General features: G+C 37.5%; 1 protein-coding gene across 1 annotated transcript in view; it reads left to right on the top strand.

The window, feature by feature from the left end:
• TOGARAM1 (TOG array regulator of axonemal microtubules 1) overlaps nt 1–2,344 on the top strand; it is an 87,156-nt gene extending 84,812 nt beyond the window's left edge. The window contains exons 21-22 of the mRNA XM_039257433.1: nt 312–398; nt 1,209–2,344. Coding sequence (XP_039113364.1) covers nt 312–398; nt 1,209–1,462 — 341 coding nt within the window. The 3' untranslated portion in view covers nt 1,463–2,344. The remainder of the gene's footprint in view (nt 1–311; nt 399–1,208) is intronic.
• Nucleotides 2,345–11,214: the final 8,870 nt, after the last annotated feature.

The following is an 11,214-nucleotide window of genomic DNA, read 5'->3' as shown; positions in this document are numbered from 1 at the left end:
GTTTTTGATAAACTTATATTCTATCTTTTGGAATAAGATGACTAGGAGATAGGCAATTCTTTTGCTTTTTTATACCTATGATAGCTGTTTTAAAACTCCTACTTGAGGTATTTTTATTTCTTATTTGCTATAAGAATAGTATTCTATTAAGGTTTTATAGATAATGTTAAGTAGTGAGTACATAGATTTAAAAATCTTTTTAACATATTTGCATTCATTTGCTTGAATATCTTTTCCTTTCAATGCTGTGTAATGGAAAATAAGAACTCCTAACTCTTTAAACATGTGTCTATATTATTCTTTTTGTTTAGACAATTATTTGCTTCTACAGCCATTTTGCACAAAAGCTCAGTTTTTAAATGGAAAAGCAAAACAAGATATGACTGAAAAGCTTGCTGGTAAATATTCTTTAATTGTTATTTCTAAAGAAATATTAACTAAAGAAAAATGATAGGCATTTCAGTTAGTTTTGGGATAGCTACCAAATTCAATATCATTACCCACGATGTAGAAATGACTTGCATAGGTGCACCTAGGTGGCTCAGTTGGTTGAGCGCCCAACTTTGGCTCAGGTCATGATCTCGCAGTTCGTGGGTTCGAGCCCTGCGTCAGGCTCTGTGCTGATGGCTCGAAGCCTGGAGCTTGTTTCAGATTCTGTGTCTCCCTCACTCTCTGCCCCTCCCCCACTCGTGCTCTGTCTCTCTCTGTCTCAAAAATAAATAAACTATTAAAAAATTTTTTTAAAAAGAAATGACTTGCATAATGATCCATATGAGAACTTTTTAAGACTTTTGCCCCAAATATTTTTTAGTTTATCCTTTTTATTTCCTAGTAATTATTTCTTCTTGTCAGATTTAAAAATAGAGACATTAAAATCAAATTGGTACTCATGAAAAACTATTTCAAATTATATGTTTCATAAAAGATCATTGGGTTAAAAATGTATGTTTTTTGGAAAACATTGAGGTAAATTTGGGGTTTAATTCCTGTCTTTACTAATTTTGCCTGAGCTAAGTTGTCCTGTGTGGAATTCTAATATTTGAAGATTCCAGTCTTAGGGAAGAAAGTTTCTGACCTTACTTTTCTTTAAAATGCCTGACATTTTAGAACAAATGGCATAGGGAAGAAGCTTTTTTTTAATATACTTTTTAATTAGCAAAACTTTATATTTTAAAAACCTGACTGTTTACTATATTTTTATGTTTCAGATATTGTCATGGAACTTTATCAAAGGAAGCCCCATGCCACAGAACAGAAAGTGTTGGTTGTTTTATGGCATCTCTTAGGGAACATGACAAATAGTGGCTCTTTGCCTGGAGCTGGAGGAAATATACGAACAGCCACAGCTAAATTATCAAAAGCACTTTTTGCACAAATGGGTCAGAATCTATTAAATCAGGCTGCATCTCAACCACCACATATCAAAAAGAGTTTAGAAGAATTGCTCGATATGACAATATGAAATGAATTATGATTCTTTGATGAAATATAGTATGATGAACAAAATTGTTTACATGATGACAAATGGAACTTTTTAAAGTTACACTTTCAGTGCCTGCATTTCTCATCTGGTAAATTAAGTCAATGGCTATTTGTATTTGCAACCAGTGGGCACACATCTGCCCTGCATCAACCCTACCACTTGTACCCATCACACAGAAACCTAAAATAATTAATATAACCTAATATTCATGAAATCTGAGGCAAATGGAATGAATCCAATTATAATATTTTTGAGGAAAGTCCTGCTCATTTGCACTGTTCTATAGAAGCCACCATTCATTGTCCTATATGTACAATTAGATTTGTGATTAAAAATATACTTTTTATTATGTAATCATGTTCTGTCATTACTCAGCCTTATTTTATGAAGTGAAAGAAGTCATTGAACTATGTTATCACAAACTAACTTTTGTGTGCTATTTGTGGAAAACATATATTTCCGAAATCAGTCCGCTAATATGATTGTGCAGTATTAGCTTGCTTTTGCTGCTGTGTTAATGTGATATATTTGCTTACCATTTGGGTTTAATCATCTACATAATTGTGAAATTTAACACATTATAATGAAGCATGATGACCAAAGTTTTAGAAAACAAACATTTTAAATGCACGTTTAAGAAAACGTGTTGAATGTAACTTCCCTATTTTTGTGTGCAAACACTAAATTTTATTTCTATATACCCTGACATTTATAAAGGTGTTATTTTGCTGCCCAGTTGTGTAATTCTCAAAAATAGTGCCAGGTCTTCTATAGGCTTTTCTCAGAATTCTTGGGCTATAAGTACTGTATGCATCTTAAAAAGAAAAGGAATGTTACAAAATAAAAGGATTTATTTCTGTAGATGTGTGAGAGGTGTGCTATTTTTCCAACTTAACAAATTTGTTAAAATAAAAAAATATATATATTGTAATATTGACTTAGCACTTTCACTTGGAATACTTGATACAATATTGACCTATCTCTATTGACCTAACAATAGGCCTGGGATATAGTTCTAACTTTAGAGGAAATTAGGTGTGTGATCTTGGGCAAGTCACTTACCAGTTTTAGGTCTTCCATTTTGTCATCTCTAAAATTGAGGGCTGAATAGATGATTTTTAAGGTTCTGTCTTGTTCTAAAATTATACGGCTCTGTGTTGTAGTTTACTCAATGATCACTTTATTACAACTGTGAACTATCTTCATTCCTTTTCACTTCTTGTGTCACTAACTGGTTTTCTGATGTATTTGGCTGCATTTTAAATTGTGATCCTTTGTATTACTCCAAGAGTGCTGAGAAGAAAATGGGGGGTGGGAGGTTACATCAATTTGAAGAGAAGCTGAAAGGAAAGATTTGGTTGCTTTTTCTGTTTATGGGCCTTGTTACATACATTCATAGTTACATACATCTTAAACACTTTATCTTCTCTTTTTTATTATGTGGCTATAGATGGGTCTGAAGTTGTCAAACTTTCTGTAAAGAACCAAAAAGTAATTATTTTTGGTTTTGTAAGGTACAGATTGTGGCATATATTTTGTTTTTTGTTTTCTTTTTTTTACAATATTTTAAAAATGTAAACATTCTTAGGCCAAACAAAAACAGGCCTCTGACATACTTTGTTAACACCTAATTTAGACTCTCTTGACCTCACCTGTAAATCTGAAATCATCATTAAATTTTTCTTTAACCCTTAATGATATGCACTATTAAAACTATAGTTACAGATTCCAAGTTTTATTCATTTTGACCATTGTCCTTGTGTTATTGCAAATGTGCCTACTAAATTTGCATTAATTGTTGGATATATTGAAGGTAAATTTTAAATTTCAAAGGGAAAAGACCATTACTTATGTATAAACTTAATTATCTGTTTTTTTGAGTTGATGTAGTTTGAATTTTGCATTGAAAAAGTACAGTAAATATAGTCACTACTATTAATGTGAGGACTTTACATAATCTCTGTGCTATCTTTTATTATAAAGAAAATACTCATTATGTAACAGAATCTCAGGTCTTAAAGATTTTCTCACTTTTAGTAACTTCTTTTTTTTTTTTTTTACAAATAGTTTATTGTCAAATTAGTTTCCACATAACACTCAGTGCTCATCCCCACAAGTGTCGTCCTCCATGCCCATCCCCCCCTCCCCCCCACATCCATTAGTCCTCAGTTTTTGTCAGCATTCAGTAACTTCTTAATAATGAGCACTTAGAAGTCAACAAAGAATTGGAGACTGATCACTGATTGAAAGAACAGCAAAAGGCCTGAATAAATTGGGAAGAATGAATAATTATACAAGCAGTAATAATTATAAAAGTTTATGACAACGAGCAAGCACTGTAACTAAAAAATAAAGAAAAAAATTGAAGTGGCATATTTACCCAATGGACTCCATATCATATAGTCATTAAAAATGTTAAATACTTTAATCACAGGACAATATCCAGAGTGTTAAATGCAAAAAGTCTGACTACAAAATAAATGCAGTGTCTCTATCAAATATATATGCACACAGAAAATAAAACTGGAATAATACAACAGCAACATGTTAAACTATAGTAAACTATGAGTAAAGAAGTTAATTTTTTTCAGAAATGAACAATATGTATTACTTATGTAATAAAATTTCAATTACAGGGGCACCTGGGTGGCTCAGCCGGTCAAGCGTCCGACTTTGGCTCAGGTCATGCTCACATGGTTTGTGGGTTTGAGCCCTGCGTCGGGCTCAGTGCTGACGGCTAGCTCAGAGCCTGAGCCAGCTTTAGATTCTGTATCTCCGTCTCTCTCTGACACTCTCCTGCCCATGCTGTTTCTCTTTCTCTCTCGGAAATAAATAAAACATTTTAAAAATTTTAATAAATAAAATAAAATTTCAGTTACAACAAGTAAAAGTCTGGAGAGAATCTGGAAATAAAGATAATGTGAAGAGAAAAAATATGGCGAGAGAGTAGTGAATATTAGAAAGTGGTAAGAGAGGTAGAAATGATTAGAAGGTAGATGAGAAAGGGGAGCAAGATATTTCAAAGGTAAGGAACTTAAGACTGATTTAGAAAGCATGGATTTGGAACCCAATTTTATTATCACTTACCAAACCTTATATTCTGAGTTATCATGAGGTCCAAAATTAAAATGGGATTGGGTATAAGAAAACATTTGTAAGACTCAAATTTTCTACAAAGATAATTCCTTTCAAGGAGCAAATTAAGAAAATGAACAGAAACCCTATAGAAATCTTGACTATTGGGATAAGCTAGGCCTACTTATTTCATTGCTGGTTAGGGGTGTTGAATATGTCAAAGGCAAAATCAAGTACTCATTAATGATTTATGGCTTCATAAACCATTCTGCAACAGAGAACCTAAACTCTTTTTTTTTTCTAATATTTTATTTATTTCTAGGAGAGAGAGAGAGAGACAGCGTGAGCAGGGGAGGGTCAGAGAGAGAGGGAGTCACAGACTGAAACAGGCTCCAGGCTCTGAGCTGGCAGTCAGCACAGAGCCCGACGCGGGGCTCGAACCCACGAACCGTGAGATCATGACCCAAGCGAAAGTCGGACGCCCAACCGACTAAGCCACCCAGGCACCCCGAGAACCTAAACTCTTAATTCATAATTAAACTCTCTGGGCAGAACAATGGATAAGCAGAGACTTAAAAGCCTTAAAGTAATTTACAGATTTAGCAAAGTTGTCACATATATATATATATACGTATATATATATATATACACATATATATATATGTGTATATATATATATGTATATATGTATGGATGGCATTATGTAAAATGAAGACAGAATGATCTGCTGCTACCAAATTCTGGTCAGTCCTAAATTTTTTTTTTTTTCTCACCACTATGCCTGGAGTAGTACCCATGCTGGATGCTAAATAGATGATATTTGAATAAGATGGTGAATGATACGTAAATTTGATATTTATTCTGGAGACAGGAAGCAATGTTTCCAAAGGTGGAAATGGTGTATTAATAAAGTAATCAGTAGCAGAGGGTTAGTTGGATGGAGCAGGGCAAGGGTATAGGCAAGGAAGTCTTGCCTATAATCCAAAGGGGCAAATGGATTTCATCAAATGTTCCAGTCTAATGAGTTGATAGTATCTGCCTGTGCAATGTATTGAAAAAGACAGGTTAAATCCAATTTCAGTAGGAAGGAGTGTATTGATCTATCCAGGACTCAGAGTCAGACTCTAGATAGCAAATGTCTAAACTATAGTAGAAGCAGTGAGAATTGAAAAAACAAAATGGGTCTGAAATGTATTGGTAACACGATTGACTGAATTGATGACACACTTAGATCTGGAAGATAGAGGAGTAAAAAATCAATGAAGTTTGTAGCACTGGTGAGTTTCTCTAGAAACTTCTGTTTTTGTTTTTGTTTTAATTTAGGAAAGGAGGCCTTTTTTATGTACTTCTAGCTCTATCTCATTGACCACCCTTAGATTCACGGGAAGCTGAGAAATTGAGTATTTCATTTCCTAGGCTCAGTAGTAGAAGAAAATAATAGGGATTGTAGTGGGAACAGATATGACTGAGCCAGTCTATGCTATCTGTCATATTCTAGAAGTCCCTATTCTGTTTGATTAACCACAATGGCATTCTATGTCCCTGGGAACTGGTATTTGTTCAGAAACTGTCCAATCAATTCTGAAAAGCACATTTTTCCCCCAGAGTGACATTACCTTAATAGGTAGTCAGAGATCCCTTTAAAGGAATGTGAGGGATTTTCATAGTAATATTACTGCAGAATCCTTAATGATTACTTGCCCTTCTCTTATTTAAACTGATCATGGGAAGTAGGTGACAAATTATGATTCGCTTATTTAGAGGCTTTTTTAGGAAATACAAAACAACTAAGATCTTAGTATTTTACTCACCTATTTTGGTCCCATGATCAATTAAATATTGCTAAGTATCAGGGGCACCTGGGTGGCTCAGTTCATTAAGCATCTGACTTTGGTTCAGGTCATGATCTCATGGTTCAGTTCATGAGTTCAAGCCCCAAATTGGGCTCTCTCCTTTCAGCACAGAACCCTCTTGGTATCTTCTGTACCCCTCTCTCTCTGCCCCTTCCCTGCTCATGCACACATGCACACTCTCTCTTGAAAATAAATAAATGTTAAAAAAAAAAATTGGAGGAGCCTGGGTGGCTCAGTTGATTATGTGTCTGACTCCAGCTCAGGTCATAGTCTCATGGTTCATGGGTTCAAGTCATACACCAGGCTCTGCATTGATGGTTTGGACCCTGTTGGGGATTCTCCCTCTCTCTGTTCCCTCCCCTCTCATGTTTGCTCTCTCTCAAAATAGATAAGCTTAAAAAAAAAAAAGATATTGCTAAGTATCCCTGCTAAGTCAGTTCATTCAATTACCACAAGATCCTCTTCCCTATTATCCTTATCATGCTTCTTTGCCTCTAAAAATCGAGCTCTCTGCCATCTAGGAATCTTTGTATCACCATAGAAATCGCTGCACCTATATCACCAGACGACTGTCCTATAGCACCCCCAGCCACCGAGAACTACCACACAATCTTCCTTGACTTACAATGTGGTTATGTCCCAATAAACCCTTTGTAAATTGAAAATGTTGTAAGCTAAAAATGCATCTAACACATCTATTAAACATCATAGCGTAGCATAGCCTACCTTAAACGTGCTCAGAACATGACAGCCTATAGTTGGGCAAAATCTTCATGTATTCTCCATACTTTTGTCAACAAATTTGTAAACTTTCAACTGTCTTGCTATATAAGTCTTGCTGTACAAGTTTGACATTATAATTGGCCCCCAGAATATGCTGGAATCTGATTCTGTTATACATTTAGGAAAAAATGGTAATTGTTGGGAGTGGGTAATAAGGAAAATTGGCTTCTTCATGCAAGGTATGGCCTTCACAGATTAGGTGAAGCCTATACAGATTTCTAAGTAAGGCAGAATGATTTCTTCAGACCAGTGAGAGGGGGTTGCTTTTGTTTGATGAATGAGGCTCAAACAGTGAGAGGTTATAAGTTAAGGATACTTCAAATTATTTGAATTCTACCATATGCCCATTTCATTTCTTTGGTTCTGCTGTTTCTTGAACAATGCCTTAATCTTCACAGAAGAGTTTTGACAAGTCTATGAATTCAACTGACCCTGTAATTTAGCAATCTGTGGCCCCAGACGTTGAGTGTGTTTGGCTCTTTTAGGCCCATGGCTGCAAAGAATAAATTATTTTGGGGGCGCCTGGGTGGCTTAGTCGGTTAAGCGTCCGACTTTCGCTTAGGTCATGATCTCGCGGTTCGTGGGTTCAAGCCCCGCGTCGGCTCTGTGCTGACTGCCAGCTCAGAGCCTGGAGCCTTTTTCAGAGTCTGTGTCTCCCTCTCTCTCTGACCCTCCCCTGCTCACGCTGTCTCTCTCTCTCCTAGAAATAAATAAAAATATTTTTTAAAAAAGAATAAATTATTTTGTTACTATCAGAAGAAATCCTTGATTTTTGGTCCCTACTTTCAGCTAAGAATTTAGAAATCTGATCTTAGGGGTGCCTGGGTGGCTCAGTCAGTTAAGTGTCCGACTTCGGCTCAGGTCATGATCTCACAGTTGGTGGGTTCGAGCCCTGCGTCGGGCCCTGTGCTGACTGCCAGCTCAGAGCCTAGAGCTTGTTTCAGATTCTGTGTCTCCCTCTCTCTCTGACCATCCCCTGCTCACGCTGTCTCTCTCTCTCTCTGTCTTTCACTTTCTCTCTCTCAGAAATAAGTACAACATTAAAATTTTTTTTTAAAAATCTGATCTTATCATTGTCTTTAAGCTGTCCAGTGTTAGCATAAATAGCCACCCCACCCTTCACTTCTGCCAGAAGCTTCGCCTTCCATGTGCATGTCATTCTAGATGACTACAGTTTCATACCATATGTGTACTGTATGCACTGAGAATGCCAAGCAAGCACTGCAAAGTCAATGTGGAGCCCAGTGTGGGGCTTGAACTAATGAGCCGTGAGATTGTGACCTGAACAGAAATTAAGGGTCAGACACGTAATCAACTGAGCCACCCAGGAACCCCTATAGATGCCTAATTTAAACAGAAGAGAGGTTCATAAAAAACATCTGGTATTACAGAGGGTTTTTTTTTTCCTTTCCTTAGTATGATTTTTTTTTTAACATTTATTTATTTTTGAGAGACAGAACATGAGCAGGGGAGAGGGAGAGAGAGAGGGAAAGACAGAATCTGTTGCAGGCTCCAGGCTCCGAGCTGTAAACATAGAGCCCAATGCGGGGCTGGAACCCACACACCACCTCAGATCATGACCTGAGCCAAAGTCCGATGCCCAACTGACTGAGCCACCCAGGCACCCCAGTATGATATTTTTGAAGTTCATGCATTTGTTGTATGCAGCAGTAATTTGTTACTTTTTATTGCTAAGATATATATTACTGTATAAATATACCACACTGTTTATTCAATTGATGGATATTTGGATTGTCTCCAATTTGAGGCTGTTATGAATAATGCCACTATGAATATTTGTGAGCCAGTATTTGTTTGGATGTGTATTTTCATTTTTCTTAGATACATATATAGAAGTGTAGTTGCTAGAGGTTTTTTTTTTTAATGTTTATTTATTTTTTAGAGAGAGAGAGAGAGAGAGACAGAGCATGAGTGGGGGAGGAGCAGAGAGAAGGAGGCAGAATCCAAAACAGGCTCCAGGCTCTGAGCTGTCAGCACAGAGCCCCTATGGAGAGCTTGAACCCATGAACTGTGGGATCATGACCTGAGCCGAAGTCGAACGCTTAACTGACTAAGCCACCCAGGCGCCCCTATAAAGTTTTTTATGAGGCTAGGTAGCTAGTAAGAATGTCCAAATTGCATCACAAAGCTGGTCTGGGGAAAACACCACTGCCAATATTACAGAGGAGAGGCACCACATCACCCCACTGATACTACACACTCCCACACTGGATTCTGATCTTAAGAGTCATGTGTGCATCTGTCTGTCTGTCTCTCTCTCTCTCTCTCTCTCTCTCTCTTTCTCTTTCTCTCTCTGTGTGTGTAGGACTAGGAAAATAAGTATCTGGTAGTTTTGGCTCTTACAGTGGGATATAGTCTCTCTGCTTCAGAGAGAAGTGATGTCCCAAACAGAAGGAGGAGTTTCGTATGCTAAAACAAAAAATGTCCACTGCATAAGTCGCTGACATATGGGAGGTGATGGAATCAATTAGGAGAAAAAGCACTGCGTTTAAATTTCACATTTATGTGAGGTTTTGTGTTAGTCTGGGTCCTCCAAAAAGCAGATGCCATAGTAGCAAGAGATTTATTAGGGGGATAAACAGTGGAGATTTTCAAGCAGGAGAGTGAGAGCAAGAGCGCTGGCTGGAAAGGTAATATGTAATAAACTAGATAAAGGGAAACATGAATCTACAGTGAATAAAGATGAAGTAGAGAGATTTTTATAAAATGGCTATTGGAGGGGGATGCTATCTCAGAGATAATTTTATTTACTGATGAAGAACTTGAGATAAATTTACGAAAGATTGGAGGAACCAGCAAAGGACTGAAGAAGGCATGGCACTCAGAAACACTGAATGACAGTGCTAGGGCAAACTCTGCCAGTCTTTCCAACATATTACTCCCTTAACTGTTTCTTCCCATAGTAAACATCTAAAGTTGCTTGTTAAACCAGTAAAAAGTGTAGCTGCACCGAGAATCCAAAAGTTAGCTTGACTATTAGAAGTGGCAATGGAAAAGGAAAGTTGCAACGACAAGCAATTTGATGAATGTGAAAGGTAGACATAAGAAGACTGATTTTTTTTAAGTTAATTTTTTTATTTAAGTAACCTCTACACCTAATGGGAGGCTTGAATTCAGGACCCAAGATCAAGAGCCCCATGCTCCCCTGTATGAGCCAGCCAGGTGCCCCTGACTTTGATATTTGGAAGCAAAGTTACCATTGAGGGGATTTATGATTAACAGGGTTGTGGACAGGATATGTCATCTTGCAAATAAATATTTCTGGAATCAGATTTCAAAGGAGGAAGTTGTAGCGCAATTATGGTACTACTGAACCTTGAACTAGGGATTGCATGGTGGGTGGTGGGTGACTCAGGAACCTTGTAACAGAAACAGGATAGAGGTCAGATTTTGGGGAAAAAAATTTTTTTTAAAGTGAGGATGAGAGGGCAATTGAAGAGGACTGCTAAGATTGTCAAGGAAAGAAGCCTTCATATTTGTCCAGAGGATAATTTTACATATTCCAATAATGATCAGTTTCTCAAGCCTCTAACTTGTTTCCACTACTGTTCCCTCTTTTTTTTTTTTTTTCTTTTTTTTTTTTTCTGTTTCCTCTTAGAAACCTGAGAGGACCCAGAATCCGTAGCATCCTGAAGGGTGGAGATTTAAGGCTTAATTTCTGTTCATGTTTAGGGAGAGTGGTAAAGCCTGGGCAATTGTTGGGAAAAACCTTAGACTTGCCCCCAAAAGACAACAATATTTTCTACAATATCTTTCTTTCCTGGGTGGGGTGGGGCGGTATCTGTGTTTAAGATCAAGGATGTAAAAGGCTCTAAACACCGTCTTTCGGCTTGGAAAACTTCTGGCAGGAGCAACTGCTCGGCCTCTCGTGGCGGCGGGGCGGAGTCGGGGCGGAGATCGGGCGGGGCCGGGGCCCCAGGATCCCGCGGAGGGCGAGGCCTGCGCGCCGCACAACCACGTGACTCCTTCGCCTCTTGGGACACCGACGCATGCGCGCCG

Source organism: Hyaena hyaena, unplaced genomic scaffold (genome assembly GCF_003009895.1).
Source record: "Hyaena hyaena isolate Hyena2069 unplaced genomic scaffold, ASM300989v1 scaffold_621, whole genome shotgun sequence".
Lineage (NCBI taxonomy): Eukaryota > Metazoa > Chordata > Mammalia > Carnivora > Hyaenidae > Hyaena > Hyaena hyaena.
Note: the sequence above shows the minus strand (reverse complement) of the source record. Positions and strands in the feature narration are given on the sequence as shown.